At 42.9% G+C, this 24,536-nt stretch overlaps 1 protein-coding gene across 1 annotated transcript in view; it reads left to right on the forward strand.

Annotated features, from left to right (window-relative positions):
- The first annotated feature begins 712 nt into the window (after window positions 1-712).
- The window catches only part of NSUN3 (NOP2/Sun RNA methyltransferase 3), a 28,500-nt gene continuing 4,676 nt past the window's right edge, over window positions 713-24,536 (forward strand). Inside the window, exons 1-5 of the mRNA XM_054390959.1 lie at window positions 713-1,150; window positions 2,644-2,753; window positions 4,388-4,731; window positions 6,257-6,411; window positions 9,036-9,157. Coding sequence (XP_054246934.1) covers window positions 713-1,150; window positions 2,644-2,753; window positions 4,388-4,731; window positions 6,257-6,411; window positions 9,036-9,157 — 1,169 coding nt within the window. The remainder of the gene's footprint in view (window positions 1,151-2,643; window positions 2,754-4,387; window positions 4,732-6,256; window positions 6,412-9,035; window positions 9,158-24,536) is intronic.

A 24,536-nucleotide genomic window follows, 5' to 3' on the forward strand; every position in this document is an offset into this window, starting at 1 on the left:
TCTGAACTACAAACCCCATGATACTTTGCTCCAGCCAGCACTTTCATTTTGAAGTTGGCATGATAGCAGCATGGTATTGAACTTCATTAGCAGATTCAGCTCAACCCTGTGACAGATGTATACGGAATACCTAGTTGCTCAGTCTACAGTCACACAGCTGCAACCTACTACTTACTTCTCCCCAAACACGGTACACAAGATTTATCAGTGACCTCTGGTCTCCACAGAAGCAGGTATAAGCAAGAGCATTTCTGCACACCAATCCCTGGTAGTAACTCACATCAATCTTACTACTTGTAGAAGTGGACATGGCTATTAACTTCAGCAAGTACAGTCACTTAGAAGAGATTGAGCTGAAAAGAAAATCACTGAACAGAAAACTAGTTCAGTGCCAGCTCAAACCAGGACTCACCTCCATCAGGCTGTGGGACGAAGGTCAGTATTATAACATGATTAATTGAGGATCCAGTTGCTGTGTAATCCCGGTTTATCTCCTGGAAAGGCAGAGGAAACTGCACACACCACAGCCTCCCGTGGTAAAACAGAAAGCCACAAAGGCACCAAAACCGAAGAAACAAACAAAAAACCTCAAGCCAACCCCCTGTCAGCGACGGGACGCAAAGAAGGAGGGGCCGCAGCCGGCGGATGATCGAAGCTGCTCCCTTCAGCAGCCAGGTGGCGTCCTGCCTCCACCGCTCCACCGGCGCCGGTCATGTGGTTGCCGCGCGCTGCGGCCTGGCGGCTCCTGCCGCTGTCGTCGTCGTCGCCGCCGCCGCCCCTCCGGCGCGCCGGAGCCGCCTTCACGCCGCAGCGAGCGGCAGCTCGGGCGTTAGAGCAGGTGAGGCGCGGGGAGGGGTCAGCGGCGCGGGGAGGGGTCAGCGGCGCGGCTGGCCTGCGGCAGTTGGAAACGGGGCGGGAGAGGCTCTCAGACTTCCTGAATGTCCCGGGCGGGTGCTCTTCCTCCGGCTTAGGGTCCGTACATAAACCTGTCCGGGATCAGTCTCTTCCGTCGCCGGCGGAAGCGGTCCTGCGACAGCGGTTTGTGTTCTGCTTTCCTCTTCTCCACCCGAGGGGGGCCGCTGCGTCTGCCTGCGAGCAGGGCAGAGCCAAGCTTCTCGATTTAAAAATGTGGCGTTCGCTGTTTGGGGCGGTTTATTCCTTTTACAGAGAGAAATCGGACCCACAAATGCACTGTGATGTTTAATTAAGAAGCAACAGAACTAACTCGGGAGCTTAGCAGTTCCTTCAGGTTCTACCATCTGCAGTTCTTTAAGCTCGGTGGGGGCGGATGTTTGGCAGGAAAGGGAAACAGGAGGAAAGACAGTAGGGTGATTGAAGTGGGAGCTGCTGTCTCTGCTTAGAGAGGAAAATCTAGCAAAATGTAGTAAACACCTTTGGGGTTTGCTATTTGAATGGCATGCGTTTGCTTAGAACCCAAAAGTTCTTCCTTTTCGCCCAAATAAAATGCTTTTATAGGCTAGACAAAAGCGTTGTCTGGAAACTGGATTCTTTCCTTCAAGTGTGCAGTAAGCCAGTCTCATACACTGATAGGAGATGGAGATTTATTACAAAGCTGTGCAACCCTGGGTGCTAGGGGGTGTCCCCACAAGTCTGTCGTGGTGGATATTTAATACACAGAATATATTAGCAATGCCTTATGTCAACACCTGATAACCGAATATTAGCTGGTTTCTTACTTCACTTTAAAGATACACCTCCTTTTAAATTTATTAGGCATGCTCAGACGGTTAGGGGTTTATTTGGGTAGGGGGCTTTCTAGCTAGGAGATGTGGATTTTAACGTTATAATGAAGGTAGTTCACTGAAATCTAATCTTAGTTCTCTTACCAGTGTCCTGACACATCTCATTTCCCAACATGCATAAACCTAAGGACTCTCTTCCTTTCAAGAGCATGTCTTACAGTGTTTTACTTCGTTTGATAGGAACTTCCAGCACAAGCTAGGCATCATCAGTCTTTCACCCCCTCTTCAAGGATATGGGCCCTTAACAAGACATGTTGTGTTTGTACAAAGTAACCAATTTTACATCATAAAGCCTCTGATTAGTGCTCCTCCTTAGAAGACCAATGCAGTATATTCAGCTCCAACTTACACAGTATTCTCAAACAGTTTCACTTGGGTAAGAAAAGCACCAGAAGATGTAGCCAATATTTTTTTAACTTATTCCTGGAATCAGTATTTGCAGTGCTTTGTGGCTCAACTCCAGGTGACATCCACAATAACTCCACAATTTCTTTTAGTTACGCACATGGGTATATCTTGGCAGAGGTGGTTATAACTCGGGATCATAATTCTGCCTTGCTTATTTTGCTCCTGGAGTATTAGAGTCTCAAGAATCATGATATTATTAGCAAAGTTATGGAGGAGTGTTATCAGCAAGCTCTGAATGACCTGTTCACAAGTAGGAAAGAAAAGAGTATGCTATCTTAACTTGTTTGTTCTCTGAAATTTCTGTTAGATGTTGAATGCATGCATGATGTGATCTTGATATTTGAGCATCCTAGTATCGGTGATCTGAAATAGACTTAAATTGATAAAATACTCTTTTCATAATTCTATTGAGAACTAGGGAGGGTTTAATTTGTTTGGCTTTACTGCTTTTCTGCATTTTCTTTCTCTGAAGCTGGGATATAAAACAGAAGGGAAACGTCAAAAGCAGATTTGTCAGATTGTTCTGGATCATTTTGAGAAGCAGTACACAACAGAACTAGGAGATACATGGACACGCATCAGGTCTGTTGTTTTGGGAAGATGGGGGAGGGAAGGAGAGGTTCTGTTATTTTTAAGTGCTTCATGAAATAACTTTGAAAAGAGTCACAGACTGTAACAACTGCTTAAGTTTATTTTCAGTTTACAACCGGCATAAATGTGTTAAATAACAGAGGACTAAAATTTGGATTATTTGAGTTTATACTTGATTCTTCTGGATGTGATGAAATTTCTGTTCTCCTGTATGCATAAGCACTGCAAGGAGACTGCCATAGTTTGTTTGTTGACTCTTTTGTTAAAACATGTTCCAGAAAGCATCCCTTTATACTTAACAGCTGCTAGGGATTTGTGTTTGTTTTTTTTTTTTTTTTTCTCCGCAGCTTTATGGTATCTGGAGAGACTGGGACAAATATGTTAGAAGTACATCCCCTAATTTCTTCCATTAGAAGAAGCTGAGTATTAACAACACGTGCAGAAAGTCTTTTGGGTGTTGATTACACAGCTGCAGAAGAACTGCCTGTGGTATTGAGAGCTAGCTTCCCTGGTAGCTAGTGGTTGGCACTCACAGAAAAGCCATTAGAAGAACTGTTCTGAAGAAGTTCACTGCTTGGCTTTTAAACTTTTAAACAGGTATTTAAACTGAAGCAGCTGACTTTGACTCAAAGTCCATGAGAAATGCTCTCATGATCAGTGCTGTGTTACTTTGAAGAGAGAAGAATCTTACATAATTGGAGTCTTAGAAACCACATGATTCCTTTGAGTTACCGTTTTGGCTTAGCCTATTTGGATTAAAAGGTAGTTTAAAATAGGTGTCTCCATTGATTAACAACCAACCCAAACCCAAATAAACACACACAAAAAAACCCCAAAACCAAAAACCTGAACAACAAAAAAGGCATATATGTATAACATTAGTTTAAGTGAATCAAACTAAATACTCTCTTAGATTGGATCAAAGTATATTTTTGGTTTAGACAATGAATATTCCAGAGGAGTATTTTTTTTTTTGAGGATAAATGAGAAAAATACTCAGTGAAAGTTAAATACAAAATGAAGCCAATCATGTAAAAGAAGTTCTGAAAAAGTGAACTGAAATAGAAACAGTTGTGTTCCTACCATGTAAGTACTGCTTTTTTTTTACTTTCCAAGAAAGTAAAAAAAAAGTTGAAGTTTTTCTGGCCCAATGTTTGCAAAACATAAAAGGAAATTTTGAAAAGGACACTCATTAAAAACTGTGGTTTATGATGTTGGCTGGAATAAGTGTTGCAAAGCCAATGTGATTTTTTTTTTTTTATTGCTATGTTTACCACTAAGGTTATGGTTGTTCTTTGTCTCTAGAGAAGTAGACTTTATAATCAGAGCATTACACTTCATTATTTCTACAGTAGTTGGTTAAAGAATTATGAAAAATAGAGAATGTGTTTCAGGAAAAATCAGTGTTTTAAATGCAATAATTAAACAGTGGCTTGATTTCCTATTGAAATTATTTTCCTGTGTAGTCTTACTTAATTGTATCTAATCAAAGTATTTCCCTTTTGATTGTATCAGTTGTCCAATAGTGAGATCATTACCCTATGTAAGAAAAGGCTTCCTTACAGTATGGAAAGCTTGTTTTATTTGTCAGATTGCTAAATAACTTTTCCTGGTTTTCACTCTAGAGATGTACTCATGCATCCGTGGTGCTGGCAGTATGCTATTCTGCTTAACAAATTCAGCCAGTCTGCTGAACTGGAGGACACCTTGCGTGGGAAGGGATATTATCCTGCCTTTCAAGAAAGTTTGACCTATCTTCCATCATCATTTCAATGTTACATCAGGAGAAGTCCTGGGAGATTCCCTGCACAAAAACACCAGGCTGGTAAACTGAAAGAATATTTTCTGCTGAATGCTGCTTCACTATTACCAGTGTTGGCATTAGAAGTGAAAGATGGGGAAGATGTTTTGGATCTCTGTGCTGCTCCAGGGGGTAAATCAGTAGCTGTGCTGCAGTGTGCTTATCCAGGTAATGTATTGAGATGTTGTTAGAAGCTGATCTCTGGCTCGTGTGCCTGGGCTGTTTCTGTACAAGATTTGGACTGGGGGCAAATACGAAACCAACAGTAGTTTCATGCTATTCAGTAAGATTTTTATGAAGTCTGTTTACTTAAAAGAGTATAAGAAATGTGGTAGTTATATAGGTTACTGCAGACTGACAGGCAAAAGTGCAATAGCAAACGTTTTTCTTCCTCCATTGTTTCCCTTATTGCAGCTTCTCAAGAAGTTAATGAAAGTCATATAGATTTTTTGGCACAGGGAGGTAAATAATCTGCAGTCTCAGAATACTTTTACTTTTTTTTTCTTTTCCTTTGCTACCTCTCTGATCAATGCTATGCAAACAGTGTAAGTAAATTTAATTGTACTGATGTTAAACAGAGCATAATAAATGTGCAAGATTTAGGTAGAGGGAGAAAGCCTATGATAAGGAATTTTTCTATATTGGTATTTAATAAGCAACGTGTTTCAATCCACCTAGATGTTGCAGAAAGGCTCTAAGGTAATCACAGAGTTTAGAAGGCAACAGCAAGCAGGTCTGCTAGGCCAGGGAGTTAAGACAAGCTGTGTTGCTGTTTACAGGTTTATATGTTATCTTGGATAGTAATTGTCTCAAAGTGTTTACAGCACCTCATGTTCTTACTGATGAGATCATCACATCCTGCACCGGTTGATTATAGCCCTCTTCAGAGGAATGAGGTGATGCCAGTAAAATAAATTAAATGTGGATTTCCTTTTAGAAAGGTTTGAGAAAACCCCCACACTTTTACCTCATGGCTGTTTCTGATACAAAATGGTTGCTGAAAACCTAAAATGGAAGGAAATTGATTCTTAATATACCTCAGAGAATGCTAAAATTTACCATGTTGTGCAGCAAATGTGGTGTGAGATAACCTGTAGAGTCATGAAAGTAGAGATTTTACTACATTAGAAAACAGAAGTAAGGGAAAAATACCCCCCTGCATTTCTGGTCTGAGTACAAGCAAAACTGTTGTTTCTTCTCAAGGAGTAACTGCTCCAGCTACATTGTTAAAAGTGACTGCAACTAAAAGGCTTTTGTTAAAACCACTCAGCTTCTGATACATAAACCTGATGTTTTATTTATTTAAAATATTATCAATGGATTAATAAGGAGCATACACTTCATTTAGACAATGGCTGGAGTAGCCCAGAAAGGCACTCACTTAGCAGTGGTCTTTGGATGTGGATCATGTTTAAAGTCTGCTTCACTGTGGAAGTTTATTGCTACAGTATTTGCCAGTAAATATCATGGATTACTTTGTAGAAGTATGTTTAAATTTAGTCGAGTTTATGAAAACTCAGCGTTGTCAAAATGTGCAGTAACATAAGCACACAGGGTATAAGCTCTATAGCAGTCATGGTAAAACAGTAGAACTTCTGAAGTCAATCTAACTCCTTATATTTATAAAGAAACAAACCAAAAACCAAAGACTTATTTTAGGGTGTTTACTTACTCTTTTTTTTTATTTTCTAAGGTCAGTTTCATCTTAATGAATCTGATGTTTTGAGGTCAAGATGGTTGAAACAGACAATAGAATCCTTCATCCCAGATCCTTTTATTAATTTAGTAATGTTCTCTACACTGGATGGTAGACAGATCGGAGATCTTAAGCCTGAACTGTATGACAAGGTAATGTTATTACTTATTAGGAAATTATATTTCTGCATTTTCCTTAATTTTCTTCTTATCCTGCTCTCTTTTTATTTTTCACAGTCTTTTTTTCTGGCCTCCACAAAAATACCTCACCTGTCAAGGGGAACCAAGATCAAGTACAGGTTTTGCAGAGCCTCAGGAATCACTTTAGGAAGACTGCTGTGCATTTATCATGGTACTACCTACTTCACCTTGGCGGTGAACTGTTACAATCTTGCAGCAGCGTTCTGTGCACAGTATGCTATTAGGATGGAGGGGAGCAAGTGAGAGCTATTTAGAGAGAGGGTTTTGTAGTAATTTCTTATCTGGCCTCTCCCCAAATAACTCTCTGAAATTATCTCAAAATAATTGAATCATTTTAATTAATGAGACATACTTGCAGAAATCCCATGGGCTAAGACCCTGGAGGGTAAAGGAACCCAAGAAAGTTGGCAAATTTTTAAAGACCACTTCTTCTAAGCCCAAGCTAGGTGTGTTCCCTTGAGTAGGAAATCAGGTATATGTGCTAGGAGACCTGCCTGGCTGAGCAAGACGCTCCTGAAGGAAATCTTAGAGAAGAAACAAACTTACAATTCATGGCAGAAGGGATTTGTCACTTGGGAGAACTATAGAGAAGTTGTCAGGGCATGTAGGAAGGCCAAAGCCGTCTTGGAACTAAAACTTGCAAAGGAAGTAAAAGAGAACAAGAAGGCCTTCTTCAAATATACCAGTAGGAAAAGGAAGAATAGGGAAGGTGTGGGGCCACTTCTGAGCAAGGAGGCAGCCCTGATAACTGAGGATACAGAGGAGGCAGAGTTGCTGAATGCCTTCTTTACTTCAGTCTTTACACCCAAGACTGAACTCCCCTATGTACTCCAGTCCCTGGATGAAGGAGAGGAAGCTTGGAGGAGGGAATGCTCCCACTGGTCAGTGAAGACTGGGTTAAGGATCAGTTGCATCAGTTGAATATTCACAAGTCGATGGGCCCTGATGAGATGCACCCAAAAGTGTTGAGAAAGCTGGCTGATGTTGTCCCTCTGCCATTCTCCGTAATTTTTGCCAAATCCTGGCAGACAGGAGAGGTGCCGGAGGACTGGAGGAGAGCCAGTGTCATTCCAGTCTTCAAAAAGGGCAAGAAAGAGGTTCCAGGGAACTATTGACCAGTTAGCCTCACCTCCATCCCTGGAAAAATGATGGAGCGGCTCCTTCTGGAGGGCATCTCAGGGCACTTGGAAGAGAAGAAGGTTATCAGGAGTAGTCAGCATGTATTTACCAAGGGGAAATCATGCTTGACTAATCTGATAGCATTCCGTGATGCCATAACTGAATGGGTAGATTCAGGGAGACCAGTAGATGTAGTCTGCCTTGACCTTACCAAGGCCTTTGACATCATCTGCCATGACATCCTAGTGAGCAAGCTCAGGAAGTGTTGGATGGAAGAGCAGACAGTGAGGTGGATTAGGAACTGGTTACAAGATAGAGTTCAAAGAGTGGTGATCAATGCCAGGTCCAGCTGGAGAGCTGTAACTAGTGGAGTCCCCCAGAGATCAGTTCTGGGTCCAGTGCTGTTCAACATCTTCATCAATGACATTGATGAGGGAACAGAGTGTCTGCTCAGCAAGTTTGCTGATGACACCAAGCTGGGAGGCTTGGCTGGTACAGCTGAAGGCTGTGCGGCCATCCAGCAAGACTTGGACAGACTGGAGAGCTGGGGACAGAGGAACCAAATGAGGTTCAACAAGGACAAGTGCAGAGTCCTGCACCTGGGAAGGAATAATAAACTGCACCAGTATAGGTTGGGAGGTGATCTGCTGGAGAGCAGCCCCATGGAGAGGGACTTGGGAGTCCTGGTAGATAACAAGTTATCCGTGGGACAGCAATGTGCCCTTGTGGCCAGGAAGGCCAATGGGATCCTGGGGTGTATGGTGTCCAGCAGATTGAGGGAAGTTCTCTTCCCCCTCCAGTCTGCCCCGTTGAGACCTCGTCTTGAGTACTGTGTTCAGTTTTGGGCTCCCCAGTTTAGGAGGGGCAGAGACCTGCTGGAGAAGGTCCAGCGGAAGGCTACGAGGATGATTAGGGGACTGGAGCACTGCCTTATGAGGAGAGGCTGAGGGAGCTGGGGCTTTTTAGTCTGGAAAAGACACGACTTAGAGGAGATTTAATAAATGTTTATAAATATCTGAGGGCTGGGTGTCAGCAGGGAGGGGACAGGCTCCCTGTGGTAGGACAAGGAGCAGTGGATGTAAGGTGCAGCACAGGAGGTTCCACATCAACACAAGGGGGAACTTCTTTACTGTAAGGGTCACAGACCACTGGAAGAGGTTCCCCAGAGGGATTGTGGGAGTCTCCTTCTCTGGACACTTTCAAGGCCTGTCTGGATGCATTCCTCTGTGACCTGAGCTGGATTGTATGGTCCTGCTCTGGCAGGGGGGTTGGACTCGAAGATCTCTAGAGGTCCCTTCCAACCCCTGACATCCTGTGATCCTATGAATGTCAAATAGAAAATAAAAAGTCTATTCTAAGTGTTTGCAAAAGTAAGTTTGAATAGATTTTTTGCACACTGTTCAGACAGTGAATATCTTCACTGTAAATTGTTTCATTTCCTGTTATTTATTTTGCAGGTGCTGGTTGATGCTCCTTGCTCAAATGACAGAGGTTGGCTATTCTCTTCTGATATTCAACAAGCTACACTTAGAGTAATACAAAGGAAGGAGTTACCATCTCTACAGTTCCAGCTGCTAAGGTGAGAAGTGTAAAGGGATGCTATTAAAGGAGCTTTTGATAATTAATAACAAGGCATAGAGGCAAGATTTGTTATGTTTAGTAACCAAAATCAAGTTTCACCATGTGAAAAGAATGCGATGAGTATGCTGCTATAGTGCTGTTTAGATCTAGGTTAATGTGAACATGGAAGTTTGTATGGAGTAATATTAACAGTGAGGCCTAGGTCCTTTACTGCCATACTGCTGGGCAATCCTCTTGACTTGCTTATTCCCATATATGCTCTTTATCAGATGACTGAGAACAGTCTGGTACCATATCAAAATATTTTTGATGGAAACAGCTAAAATGGTTTCAGAAGTATTCCTCAGATGAAGGAAAAACAGACAAACTTTTAAATAGCGTTTTTTCTTTAACTGTATGTGAAAATATTCTATAAACCTGCCAAACTGGACATTCTTCCTCAAACTCTGTTTATTGCTGCTGTTGTTCTTTCACGTAATTACCCCTTATGGTTCTTTGTAATAGTCTTTTTCATAACTGAGCTCTAAATCAGGACTGGTTACCAACTATCACTTGATTCAGTAGTTCATGTAGCTTCAGAATTTACTTTCTGGGCTGTTTATATCACACAGTATACAGATATACACAGAGTATATGAGGGGCTGGAAGGGAACTCAAGAGATCCTTGGGTCCAACCCCCCTGCCCAAAGCAGGATCACTTAGGGTAGTCCACACAGGAATGCGTCCAGGTGGGTTTTGAAAGTCTCCAGAGAAGGAGACTCCACAACCACCCTGTGGAGCCTGTTCCAGTGCTCCGTCACCCTCACTGTAAAGAAGTTTCTCTTCATGTTGAGGTGAAATCTTCTATGTTCAAGTTTGAACCTGTTGTTCGTTGTGTTATCACTGTGAAACACCGAAAAGAGCCTGGTCCCCTCCGCTTGACACCCAACCCTCAGATATTTGTAGACATTGATGAGATCCCCTCTCAGTCTTCTTTTCTCAAGACTAAACAGCCCCAGGGCTCTCAGTCTCTCTTTGTAGGGGAGATGCTCAAGTCCCCTGATCATCCTTCTGGCTCTCTGTTGGGTTCTCTCCAGCAGTTCTCTGTCTTTCTTGAACTGGGGAGCCCAAAACTAGACACAGTATTCCAGGTGTGGTCTCATCAGGGCAGAGTAGAGAGGTAGAAGAACTTTCCTAGACCTGCTGGACACTCCTTTCTTGATGCATCCCAGGATCCCATTGGCTCTCTTGGCCACAAGAACACATTATTGTTCCATGGAGAACTTGCTGTCCACCAGCACTCCAAGGTCTTTCTCTGTGGAGCTGCTTTCCAGCAGAGCAGCCCCCAACCTGTACTGGTGCCTGTTGTTATTCCTCCCCAGATGTAGGATCCTGCACTTGTCTTTATTAAACTTCATGAGGTTTGCCTGCACCCAGCTCTCCAGCCTGTCCACGTCACATTGGATGGCTGCACAGCCTGATGTGGCATCTGCCAACCCCTCCAGTTTTGTATCATCAGCGAACTTGCTGAGGGTATTCTCAGTCCCCTCATCCAGGTCGTTGATAAAGATAGTGAGCAAAACTGGACCCAGTACCAATCCCTGGGGACCACCACTTGCCACAGGCCTCCAAATTGACTTTGTGCCACTGATGACGATTCTCTAAACTCTGTTGGAATCCATCTCACTGACCAACCATCTATGTCATGTCTCTTGAGCTTTTCTATGAGGATGTTATGGGAGACAATATCAAAAGCTTTACTGAAGTCAAGATATATGACATCCACTGCTCTTCCCTCATCTACCCGTTTGGTCATAACTTCATAAAAGGCTATCTCCCCTTGGTAAATCCATGTTGGCTACTCCTGATAAACCTTTTTGTCTTCCATGTGGTTAGAGATGACCTCCAGGATGAACTGCTTTATCATCTTTCCAGGGATGGAGGTGAGGCTGACTGCTCTGTAGTTCCCTGGGTCCTCCTTTTTGCTTTTCTCGAAGACTGGAGTGACATTTGCTTTCTTCCCGTCATCAGGCAGCTCTGCTGTTCTCCATGTTCTCCATGACTTTTCAAAGATAACGGAGAGGTTCAGCAACAGTATCAGCCAGCTCTCTCAGCACTTGTAGATGCATCCCATTGGGGCCCATAGATTTATGTGTGTTGAGATGGTATAAGAGATCTCTAACCATGTCCTGCCTGACCAGCGGGATGTCCACATCTGTCCAGTTCTGCTCCCTTGCTTCTAGAGACTAAGGTTCCTGAGGGCTGGTCTTAGGAGTGAAGACTAAGGCAAAGAAGGCATTCAGCAACTCTGCCGTCTCTGCATCATCAGTTCCCATATGTCCCATCTCATTCAGCAGTGGGCCCACCTCTTGCCTGCTCTTCCTTTTATGATTGATGCATTTGAAAAAAGTCTTCTTGTTCTCTTTCACCCCTCTGGCAGATTCAGTTCCAGGAGGGCCTTGGCTTTCCTTTTTGCATCTCTACATTCTCTGGCTATATCTCTATAATCCTACCAATTAACTAGTCCTTTTTTCCACATATTGTAAAGCTGCTTTTTGTTTGTGAGTTTTACTAAGAGTTCGTTGCTTATCCATGCAGGTCTTCTGCTTGCCTTACTTGAATTTTTTTCAAGGGAATACATTTCTCTTGAGCTTGGAGGAGGTAATGTTTGAATACTAACTAGCTCTCTTGGGCCCCCCTTCCTTCCAGAACCCTAGTCCACTGTATATTTTTAAGTAGAGTCTTAAAGAGGGCAAAGTTGGCCCTTTTAAAGTCCAGGGTTGAGTCTTTGTCTATTGGTATTAAACTCTTACCATGTCATGGCCTCTGCAACCAACAGTACCCCCAACCTTGATATTCTCAACTACTCCTCCTTTGTTAATATCAGGTCCAGCATTGCACTTCTTCAACTATTTGCAGGAGAAAGTTGTCATCAATGCACTGCAGGAACCTTTTGGACTGTTTGTGCTTGGCTGTGTGATCTTTCCAGCTAATATCCAAGTGGTTGAAGTCGCCCACAAGCACCAGGGCACTTGATCCTTGAGGCTACTTCCAGCTGCCTGTAGAAGGCCTCGTCAGTAGCTTCTTTCTGGTTCAGTGGTCTCTAGTAAACACCCACAACTGTATCATCCATGTTTGTACATCCCTTTACTCTTGCCCATAAGCTTTTACCATTTCCCTCTGGCTTGAGCTCAACACATTCTAGTTGCTTATTCACATAGAGAGCAACTCCACCACCTGGCCTTGTCAGCCGGTCCTTTCTGAAAAGTACATAGTTGTCCATAACCACATTCCAGTCATGGGAGCTGTCCCACCATGTCTCTGTAGTTGTAACAAGGTCATAATCATTTCAACTGCACACAGATTTCCAGTTCATCCTGCTTATTCCCCATGCTTCTTGAAGTGATATACAGACACTTCAGAGACTTAGCAGAGGAGTATGTTACCATTGTGGGTGTTGCATAATCCACTATCCCCTTCAGCCCCTGGGATAGCAGTGGAGCTGGTACCCTACCTCACAATTGTCCCAGGAATGTCCTCAATGAGGCTTGTTTTTTCCCTCTTCCCCTTCAAAATTAGTTTAAGGACCTATCAATCAACCCTGCCAGTTCTTGTCCCAGGATTCTTTTTCCTCTGAGACAAGCAGGTTTTTTTCTATAATCAGCAGGCCCGGAGTTTTGTAGAGTAGCCTGTGATCAAAGAACCCAAAGACCTGCTGTTGACACTAGTCCCACAGCTATGCATTAATCTGCTGGATTTTCATGTTTAGTCCATCATTAGGCATAGCTAGTGGGAGGACAGAAGCAAATACTACTTGTGCTCCTGACCCCTTAACCATTCGTCCCAGGGCTCTGAAGTCCTTCATTGATCTCAAACTTCCTTTTGAAATTTTATCATTGCCTACTTGGAAAACCAACAATGGATAGTAGTCAGATGGACAGACTAGGGCAGAAAGTTTTCTTACTACGTCCTTGACCCTGGCCCCAGGTAGGCAACAGACTTCCCTAAAGAGTGGATCAGGTCTGCATATAGGACTCTCAATACCCTTCAGAAGTGAGTCCCTGATGACAGGCACCTGTCATCTCTTCTTGACTGCAGATGTTTTGACAGTAGGTTTTCTCACCCCTAGCCTCTCTGAACAATGTAAACTAGATAAGCTTTCATAGCTGCTGTTAGTTGGCTTCACTTGCTGAACATTGGTTTTAGTGGAAACAGAAGAGACTGAGTTCACTACTGCACATTCGTACATGCTGCTCGAATTTAATATGCATATCACAGGATGTTAGGGGTTGGAAGGGACCTCTAGAGATCTTCGAGTCTGACCCCCTGCCAGAGCAGGACCATATAATCTAGTGTAGGTCACACAGGAATGCATCCAGATGGACCTTGAAAGTGTCCAGAGAAGGAGACTCCCACAATCCCTCTGGGGAACCTCTTCCAGTGGTCTGTGACCCTTACAGTAAAGAAGTTCCCCCTTGTGTTGATGTGGAACCTCCTGTGCTGCAGTTTACATCCATTGCTCCTTGTCCTATCACAGGGAGCAAGTGAGAAGAGCCTGTCCCCTCCCTGCTGACACCCAGCCCTCAGATATTTATATGCATTTATTAGATCCCCTCAGTCTTCCCCTCTTCAGACTAAAAAGCCCCAGGTCCTTCCTTACAGGGCACGTGCTCCAGTCCCTTAATCACTGTGGTAGCCCTCTCAAGTAGATCCCTGTCCTTCTTGAACTGGGGAGCCTGGAACTGGATGCAGTGTTCTAGGTGGTGCTTCACTAGGGCAGAGTAGAGGGGGAGGAGAACCTCCCTCGACCTGCTGTACGCACTCTTCTTAATGCACCCCAGGATCCCATTGGCCTTCTTGGCCACAAGGGTACATTGCTGTCCCATGGAAAACTTGTCCTCCAGGACTTCCTGTCCTTCTCCTCAGGGCTGCTCACTAGCAGATCACCTCGTAATCTGTACTGATACAGTTTATTTATTATTTCTTCCCAGGTGCAGGACTCTGCACTTGTCCTTGTTGAACCTCATTAGGTTCCTCTGTGCCCAGCTCTCCAGTCTGTCCAAGTCTCCCTGAATGGCCACACAGCCTTCAGGTGTATCATTAGCAAAGCCTCCCAGTTTGGTAGTGTCAGCAAGTTTGCTGGGCAGACACTGTCTGTCTGTCCCATCATCAATGTCATTAATAAAGATGTTAAACAGGACTGCACCCAGCACTGATCCCTGGGGAACTCTACTTGTTAAAGGTCTCCAGCTGGACCTGGCACCATTGATCACCACTCTTTTGCACTCTATTGTGTAACCATTTCCTAATTCATGTCACTGTCTCTTCTTCTATCACCCATCTCCTGAGCTTATTCAAAAGGATGTTGTGGGAGACAGTGTCAAAAGCCTTGTTAAGGTCAAAGTAGACTACATCCACTTGTCTCCCTGAATCTACCCATTCAGTTACACCATCATAGAACGCTATCAGATTAGTCAAGCATGATCTAGTCTTGGTATATCCATGCTGACTGTTCCTGATCATCATCTTCTCTTCCAAGTGCATAGAGATGACTTCCAAAATAAGCCGCTCCATTGTTTTTCCGTGTAACTATTTGTAGCACAGGAGACTACTGATCATAAATGATAGGGTAACAAGATAGAAGAATGTGGGGTTTGGTGGAAGAGGTAGGATTGTTTGTTTATTTTTCAAGAATATCCGCTGAATAATCAAAATCAATGTTGCTGTGTATTACACTTTTTAATGATCCCAGCCATAGGCTAGGATTTTTGAAACATTTCAAACTCTACATTCTCTCCAGGAAAAAAATAATAGTGACTTCCCAATAATACCTTCTAGACTTCAGTGTTTCTTTGCAAAGTAACAGTCACACCTGAAGTCTCTCTGTCAAAGGAAATTGAGGGAAAAATAGCATACTACAAAAAAGAAAAAGGAAGTTTTTATGGAGAGTTCCCATTGCTGCAGCTCACAATAGTTTTATATGACTTCCTGTTAAAAAAGGCCTAGCAGAAGCTATAACAGAAATAGGAAGATCTTATTGCAGTAATGCATCATGTCCTTTGAAGAAATCAATCACATTTAAAATACTGACCTGTTTAAGTTTTCCCTTTTCAATATTTGACACATAAAATCCAATTTTCGACCCCCTATTAAAACAATGCATATATTATGCAGAGTAATTTCAAGAATTTGCATAAATCAGTCCAGATCATAATCCTGAAGTAGAGAGCTCATGACAGCAGGAATCTTTTTTTAAAAGGAAGCATTCCTGTCAGACCCAATCAGATTGAATTATTCTGAAATCAAGAAGAGAACTTTGCTTCTATTAAAAGTATACTTTACTATAGTAACAGCAATAAGAGTTGGGTTTATGAGGACAAAATGCTTTTGATACATAAATAGAATTAAAAGGATGGTAATTTCAATTTAATTTCAACATAGATCTCAGTAGTTCTGTAAAGTGACCAATCTATTTTTATGTACAGTGGATTTTTTTTTCTTTTTAAAAAGATTTTGAAGCATAGGAAATAAATGGTTAGGTTCAAGAGTTAGAGATTGCAAGTGCTATCAGGTAAAATATTTGACCTATAGTAAATGGTATAGCTGTCCATTGTATTTTTATTGTTCCTTTGATCACTTTTGAATGAATATTCTGTACTGAAGATATCCCAGATCTGGTGTGATAGGGAAAAAGGAAATGATACATTAAGACCAGGAAAATCTAAATGATTCATACAAGCACATTAGAAGTTTCGCAAAACTACAGTTGTGGAATGCTACTCAATTCAAGGTTTGTGGCTAGAGTGCATGATTGTAAATAAAACATTGAGTTTGAATCCCATCTCTGATACATACAGTAATATTCAGGGAAGCTGAACCTACATTAATCCAGCTGTATTGCATCTTATAGGAGTCAACTCTTGCAGAGCTGCCTCTGATTTACGTATTCAGATTATGTGATGCTTTATGCTTGTGGGCATTTCTCACCTGGTTCCTGTATCCATGAAAAAAAATAAAAACTGGATCTCAGATATTTTGTTGAGACTAGCTAAGAAATATTGTGTGATTTGAAGATGAACCTTAAAATACAAGGATGAAGCATTATTTCAGTTTAACATTGTATTAAGTATAACACAGAATTGTGAAGAATGAAATGCAACAGGGAGGTCTAGTTTCATTTCTGTCAAGTGACACTCAGCCCAAAATTTCAGTTTCCCTCTTTCTTAATTAGGTAAATGCTTTGGTTGTAATCTTGGAATCTGTTTTTCTGAGTTTGGACATCTTCCTGCTCATCGTGCAAGGAAGGAAAATTATTTTATGTGGTATAGTGTAAATTTTTAAGTACATAGAGGCTTCAGAGAAGCCCTTTGGAAGAAGTGTTGAAATTGATGCAGTGATCTTCCTACTCCAGTTCAATAAAATATGAAATGTAAATAAGTCGCATAAATGCTGAACAGCGAATTTTATAAGCATCCCTGCTGAGTGCTATAATCCAAGAACATGTTGCAAATCTTGTTTTTATTTGATCATGCAGAAAACAAATTGCAAAGTAAGGAAAGAGCGTTCATCTCCTGATGCTAAATGCTAGCACAAAATGCAGTCGTTCACCTAAGTGAATTTACCAGTGTTAATGGTTCTCAGATAGAAAATCAATTTTGGGTTAAGCTTCAATGCATAGTAACTGACTGGTTAATGGATATTGTAATTTTTCCTTGCCCAGTTACTGCAGCTGAAACAAGCTGTGTTAAGGTCCAGCTGTAAAGAAATCAAACAGGATACAATTTAGAAAATGTGGAAAGAGCGTTCAGACTATTGTAACTCTTCTATACACAACATCTCCCAGTAATTAAACAGCAGTAATTGATGTTTAATAACAGGAACTCAGACTAACTTTAAAAGATACATATTGGTCGCCTCTTTTTCTGTCTAGTAGTTAGCTAGGAGGGAGTTTGTTTTGAATACCTAAGAAATGCACACACCAAGAGATATGGGGCAATTCAGAGTGCTTTGAACTGCTGTTTGCAAAGCCAGTCATACAAAATGCTCGTTTTCCTAGTTGATCTCTTTGAGATTGTATGCATTTTCATTTTTCAGAATTCTGGATAAAGCATTAAACCCATCTTGAGAAATCCAGAAAACCATTTATTCTTCCTAGCTAATGAAGTGCTTCAATCCCTGTTTTGCTTGTAAAAATAAATTCTTAAGGAACCATGTTCTGTATAGCATACGTATGTCCTTTTATAAGCCCTATGGAGGTGGAGCACAATAGTGAGATAACGTGAATGTTTTCCTCTGTACTAAGAACTTTTCTGCTTTGGGTATCAATTATAACATAATGTTTGAAATTGCTTATTTTTTTTTAAGAAAAGATTACCTGAAATTGTGAGGCTCATTGGTTGTTTCTTTGTTTTCTTTCTCCTTGAATAGTTCAGGAGGTAGGAGGATTTGTGCATGTGCTTTTATTTGGAAGGAAAAATAAAAAAAAAATCAACCCAAATATTCTGAACCTGTTTTTCTGAATTAAATGGTACTGAAACTGTCAATTAACATTGTATGTAATTACCTTGGTGTTGTGCAAGTGGCTTCATGAAGATTTAGCTCTGTTTGTCATGCTGCTTCAGTCCCAGAACAGAGACTGCTGATCATCCAGCCTCTGTATGATGGTTTACTAGTCTGCACACATGGGAAGTAAAATGAGATTGACTGTTTCTCTTAAGTCATCAGGTAGAATTGCCAGCCTGTTTCTAAAGGTTAATCTACATACCCCAGCACCTACTTTATTTTTCTCCGTTCCAGAATTTGAAAAAAATTTATCTTAGAATAAATGTTAAAAATACTGGTGAAAACCTAGGACACAAATAAATAATCTTAAGTTACAAGCTGTTCTGTTTTCTCTGATATGTGACATATAGACTTACTCTTTGGAAAAGAGTCTTTTTCACATTGTGTGTTGTAAATAATATGATTTACTGAAAAAATCTTCATACATCTCCACATTCATTCACCTTTATGTTTTCACCAAAACATAAGAGTTTTCCACATGAATCTAGAGGATGAATTTTGTGCTCTTAATTGTAGGAGTTGTGCTGGTTTGAGCTCTGACTGGAGTTTAGGAGCTCAAATGATAACAGATTCTTCCACCCTCTGTTTTTGTCCTGGCAAGGTAGAGAGGGAGGAAAGAAAAAAAGGGGTAGGGGAGAAGAGAAGTAAATTCACGAAAGAATAGTCTGGAATCGGTTTGGAAGTAGAAAAGGTAAATTTTTTTACACCCCCCCACCCACCCCCCCCCACCCCCCCCCAAAAAAAAAAATATAACAGTAATGGGGAGGGTTCACAAAGGTAAGGAATGAGGGTAAATGGGAAAATATAGAAAACCAAGCCTGGATGTCCTTGTTGTATTCCCCTGGAGGTGAGTGGATTCAGTTGGAAGAAATAGGCCATGGCCATGTGGTCAGTGCAGGAGGCAGCTGCAGCAGCCCATGTTCTTTCGAGCAGATGAGACAGGAAAGAAAGCAAGCAGCGAGATGTCTGCCCTTTTTATAGGCTTGCCAGAGGGGAAGGAGGAGTGGAACAGACCACCTTTGAGCCAGGGAACCCCTTCTCCTGGTGGGGAAGGAACCAAGTCCCACCTGGATTAAGTTTCTTTTGTCCACCTGGGGGCTGGGTTCTTTCAGCCCTATCCAGGATGGATGTAACCCAGCACAGTTCACCCCTTTATTCCACTTCCACTTTCTATCACAGTCTCTTTATCCAGTCATGAATTGTAGTGAGTGTTAAAGTTCTTGTTGTGAGTCCCTCTTTATCCCGGCTGTCTCTCTCTCAGGGCAGTCTCTTTCTCTGGTGACAGTTGATGCAGGTGGTGTTTGAGCTGGAGGAATGTGGAGAAGAGTAAGAAAAAATAGGAAACTGTCTCTCAAGGGGGATCAGGAACAGTCTATTGCTGTAGGGGAAACAGGAACAGTCTTTTGCTGTGGGAAGCAGGAACAGGTGTAGGTGAGACAATGCACAAGTCCTCTGGGCTGGTGCCTGTGTGCAGTGGGTTCGTGTTGGATCCTGGATGTCAGGTTGCTATCAAACTAGGAAAGAAAACTTTTAGCAACTTATAACTATTATACAGTGAATATATTACATTATTTGGTGTTACCCTCTGAGGCTATACTTTTTCAGTCAAAGTCACGTTTCGTTGTGGGACACATTGAATATCCCCAGTCTCTAGCATGACCCAGTATGTGTGACCAGGCCCCTCAGCAGAGAACACCCCTCAGGTTGGTTTGCCCCCACCAGCATCAGGGAAGTCCCATACTGATTTTCCCATAGCTTTTTCTGATAGATTACAGGAACTCCATCTCCAGCTACTGTTCGCAGCAGGTTGGACTGGGCAGGACCAGCTCGGTTTACAGATCCTCTGCTATTTGCTAACCAAGTGGCCTGAGCTAGGTGTCTTTCCCGGTTCCTAGAGGTTCCACCCCCTCATGGCTTTTAGGGTGGTCTTCAGCTAGCCATTGTAGCATTCAGCCTTCCCTGCAGCTGGTGCATGTTATAGGATATGGTAAATCCATTCAATTTCATGTTCTTTTGCCCAGTCCCTTATGAGATGGTTCTTGAAATGGGTTCCACTGTCTGATTCGATCCTCTCTGGGGTGCCATGTCTCCACAGAACATGTCTATCCAGGCCCAGAATAGTGTTGTGCGCAGTGGCATGAGGCACTGGGTAGGTTTCCAGCCACCCTGTACTTGTCTCTACCATAGTCAGTACGTACTGCTTGCCACTGTGAGATCAGGGAAGGGTGATGTAGTTGATCTACCAGGCCTCTCCGTACTTATACTTTGACCATCTCCCCCCATACCACAAAGGCTTCATGCGCTTAGCCTGCTTTATGGCAGCACAGATGTCACACTCATGAATAATCTGGGAGATGGCTTCCATGGATATGTCCACTGATCTGTCCTGAGCCCACCGGTATGTGGCATCTCTCCCTTGGTGACCTGAAGTGTCGTGGGCCCAGCGAGCTAAGAATAGCTCACCCTTGTGTTCCCAGTCCAAATCTATCTGGGAGATTTTAGCAGCCAGATCTGCTTGGTGGTTGTGCTTGTGTTCCTCAGTGGTTTTGCTTTTGGGAATGTGTGCATCGATGTGCCGTACCTTTATTGGCAGTTTGTCCAGATGGGCAGCAATGTCTTGCCACAGGTCTGCAGCCCAGATAGCCTTTCCTTTCCTCTGCAATCCGTTCTTCTTCCATTCCCTCAGCCACCCCCACAAGGTGTTTGCTACCATCCAGGAGTCAGTGTAGAGGTAAAGCACCGGCCAGTTCTCCTGTTCTGCTATATCCAGGGCTAGCTGAACAGCTTTTACCTCTGCATACTGACTGGATTCACCTTCTCCGTCCCTTGCTTCTGCCACTTGCCTTGTTGGGCTCCAGACATCTGCCTTCCATCTCCGCTTGCTTCCTACAAGATAGCAAGATCCATCTGTGAATAAAGCATAGCCCTTTTCATTATCAGGGAGGTCATTATATGGGGGAGCCTCCTCAGCACGAGTCACTGTCTTCTCTTGCAGCATCCCGAAGTCAGCACCCTCTGGCCAGTTGTAATTAGTTCCACTATGCCAGGGCATTCGAAGATCCCCATTCGAGCTCGCTGAGTTTTCAGGGCCATCCATTTACTCCAGGTAGCATCTGTGGCATGATGTGGGGTTGAGTCTCTCCCTTTAAACATCCAAGTCAGGACTGGAAGCCTTGGAGCTAAAAGAAATGGTGACTGAGTCCCAATCACCTCAGAAGCAGCTTGGACTCCCTCATATGCAGCTAGGATTTCCTTTTCTGTTGCAGTGTAGTTGGCCTCAGAGCCTTTTTACCCTTTACTCCCGAAACCTAGGGGCCTGCCCCTTGTCTCACCAGGAGCTTTCTCTCACAAGCTCCACATAGGACCACTCTCACCAGCCAGAGCATGCAGCGCATTCTTGATCTCTGGCCTGGTTCGAACGGTTCCCAGAGCCATAGCATGGACCACTTCTTGTTTTATCTGGTCAAATGCTACCTGTTGCTCAGTTCCCCACACAAAATTATTTTTCTTCCATGTTACATGGAAGAGGGGTTTCACTATTTGACTGTACCCAGGAACGTGCGTTTTCCAGAAGCCCACAAGCCCCAAGAAGGATTGTGTCTCTTTTTTACTAGTGGGTTGCACCATAGTGGCTACCTTATTCACCACATCCTGAGGGATGTGGCAACGGCCATCTTGCCATCGAACTCCCAGAAACTGGATCTCCCTGGCAGACCCTTTTACCTTGCTTCTCTTTATGGCAAAGCCAGCCTCCAACAGGAAATCGATTATCCTCTTACCCTTCTGATAGACCTCCTCTGCTGTCTCACCCCATACAATGATGTCATTGATGAACTGTGTCATGGTGAGGAGGATTAGGGACAAGGATGATGGTTATTAATTATGAATTATGAAATATGAATTATGAAATTATTTATGAATTGTTAAAATTATGAATGAGAATTAATCACCATATATATATATATATATTGATTTGATGCACGATTGTAACAATATAGTCCATAACTGGTTCAGTATATACAATTATACCCAATTATAATATTTACAGAATCAATTTCTAATTAAGGGAATGAAAGGTGTATTTCCGCCACTTGTCCACTAGATGGAGACTCGACAAGATGCTTGGCGGCTTGCAACTATGGACAGAGATATTTATAATGTTATCACGAGGCAAGTTAAGCTAGAAATATCACGCGGCTACAACCAAGGCGCTTTGAATAGAATGTTACTGAATGTTGCACACATGGAAAGATACATTCTGTCTTTCTGTGTAGCGAGGCAAATTGATGGATTACACAGGCTGCTTGCTGCTGCCGGCTTTCTGCCCGGGACTGGTCCCATTCGGGCGGCGACTTTCTTTCTCCCCCCCGCCTCTGCAGGTGGGGGCAAGGCTTTCTTTCTCCTCCCACGGTCGTGAGGAGGGGTGGCTTGCTTTCCGCCAATCGCGGTTTCCCTTAGCAGGGTTGGAGTGGCTCCCTGAACCGATGGTTGGCCAGGCAGGGCTGGTCTGGAGGAGCGGTTCTCTGCACGGCGGCGCTGGGTTCTTTCGGGGGTCGGCCCTCGTGATTGAGATGGCGGTTCCCGGTAGGCGGGTTTTGGGGGGGGGTGCTTTCCCCTTCGGCTCGGCTCGAAGTGAGCTGACTGCTCCCATTGAGGTTACAATGCAGTCTTTGCCTTGATCTCAATGGAGAGGCTATCTTTCACTCTCGGGGAACTACACAAGGCTATGGAGCAGTTACGGCTCCTTTTCTCTCCTGCAAACGGCGGGGGTTACACAAGATGCGTTTCTGCTTGATTAGCTGCTTAATTAGCTTGCAGCAGATCTGGACTGCCAGGCTTGGGCTAGTCCTTCCCCTCTCTCGGGGCTTCCTCAGTCCTTTCGACTGAGTTAGAGCTTACCCTCTCTCGGGCTTTCTCAGTCCTTTCGACTGGACTTACGACGGCTGTTTGGTGAAGGGATCACCCTTTGCTGGTTCCTTGAGCAGCTCGGTGAGCTGACTTCTTTCCGTGGTGCAGACGCTTCTAGTATGCTTGCATGTGGGAGTGAGAAGACTTAAGGGTTGCGAGCTTCTGTGGCTCAGCCAAAGTGAGAGAAAGCAATAGGAGAGAGCAAGGTAGTAAACAAATGGAGTAGTACTTATAGATTTCTCGAGGCTGGATCTGGCCAATGGGCACACTTGTCAACAACCTGCTTCAACCTATAGAAAAGGTGAAGCTAGAATTGTGCCATTAGATGGCAAGAGCATAAGCATGCCATGCGATGGGTGCATGCAGTTGTTTACCCCTTAGGAGACAGGTTGGCGGCTGGGCCTTTGTCCTCCTCTCCTGAAAGGAGGGTGGAAAGGGGGGACTTACCAGAACATGTTGGGACAAGTCTGCTGGTGTCTGGGGGCATAATTCTGGGCATTTGGTACCTTCACTACAAACTGCAGGTGCTCAGGGGCTTCACCTTTCTCCAGTGCAGTTTGGATCACCTCGTGGCAGATGGTAGAACTGTGTTTCCACCCCTGGGGGAGATGATTCCACTGGTATTGGACACCTCTCCAGGTAAAAGCAAACTGTGGCCTACATTCTTCTGCAATGGGAATGGAGAAGAAAGCATTAGCAATGTCTGTTGTGGCATATCACTTGGCTGCCTTCGATTCCAGTTCATACTGGAGCTCCAACATGTCTGGCACAGCAGCGCTGTTCTTTATTAAGGGTCATCAGTACCACTAAGAGGAAAAAACCTTGGAGATTAATTATCTTTAATGTGGTTTATTTTTAAACAATATAATAAGAGAAAGATGAAAAAATATATGATCTTTTGACCATCGTTCTAGATTTTTTGAACTTACAAAATACTTAGACACTGAATACCTTCTGCTAAGAGTTAAGGTTTAAGTAAGGATTTGGGGGATAATCATGGTGTCATGGTAGCAGTGGTGGATTCTGCTAGATGTCTGTTAAGTTATGCTTTAGATCTGATGTCTCCCTTAGATAACCTTGTTTCCCTCCATTGATAGGAACCCTAGTTTCTTAACTTTTATTTGAACACATACTCCTACGAATGAATTCTTGGTCATGCTGATGACGAGGAGACCAAAATCCCTGATTCTGCTTCTCCCAGTGCAGTATCACCCTGTGACTTTGAGCCCAGCACTTCACTTTGAAATTTGCAGCTCAGTGCAGGTTTATCAAAAGCCAAGCACAGCTTAATCAGGGATAGTGGTTAGCTGACTTTAACACAGTCCCTGAAACAACTGTTGCCAAACTTGGCAAGATATACAGATAATGTTGATTAATTTTGTAGCATAAGTAATCCTCCTTAGATATTTTAATTTGTAACTTAGTTATCAGAGTAGGTAAGTAAACTGAAAAGCCTTGCCTTTTTGCATCATGGGCCAGTGAAGATTCCCAAGCTAAGGAGACAGAGGGGTTTTTTGATGTGAGACTTTCAGGATTTCATTCAGAAACCTGTGCTGTACTTTCCTCTAAATAACTGCCTCTGTGACTCATTTGTAGGAGCATGGTTCTTTTAATATTGTCTTGAATGGTTGTTACTTTATTTATAGTAAGAAAAGGACACTTTGCAAGTTTCCAGGCTATTAACCCTGTAAGCTATAGCCCTACTGATTTTTTATATATATATGTGTGTGTGTGTATATATATATATATACACACACACCCCTTTACCTTTTCCACTTCTACATGGTAAAAATATTTTACCACTTGCTTATATGTTCATGTAGTATCCACCTTAAAGGTAGGAAAGCACTTGCCATTACCTGCTTCTATGAGTAACATTACCAGGTATGTTAGTTAAAAGTACATCTTTAATATCACACAAAAAGATG

Source organism: Indicator indicator, chromosome 1, assembly GCF_027791375.1.
Source record: "Indicator indicator isolate 239-I01 chromosome 1, UM_Iind_1.1, whole genome shotgun sequence".
NCBI lineage: Eukaryota > Metazoa > Chordata > Aves > Piciformes > Indicatoridae > Indicator > Indicator indicator.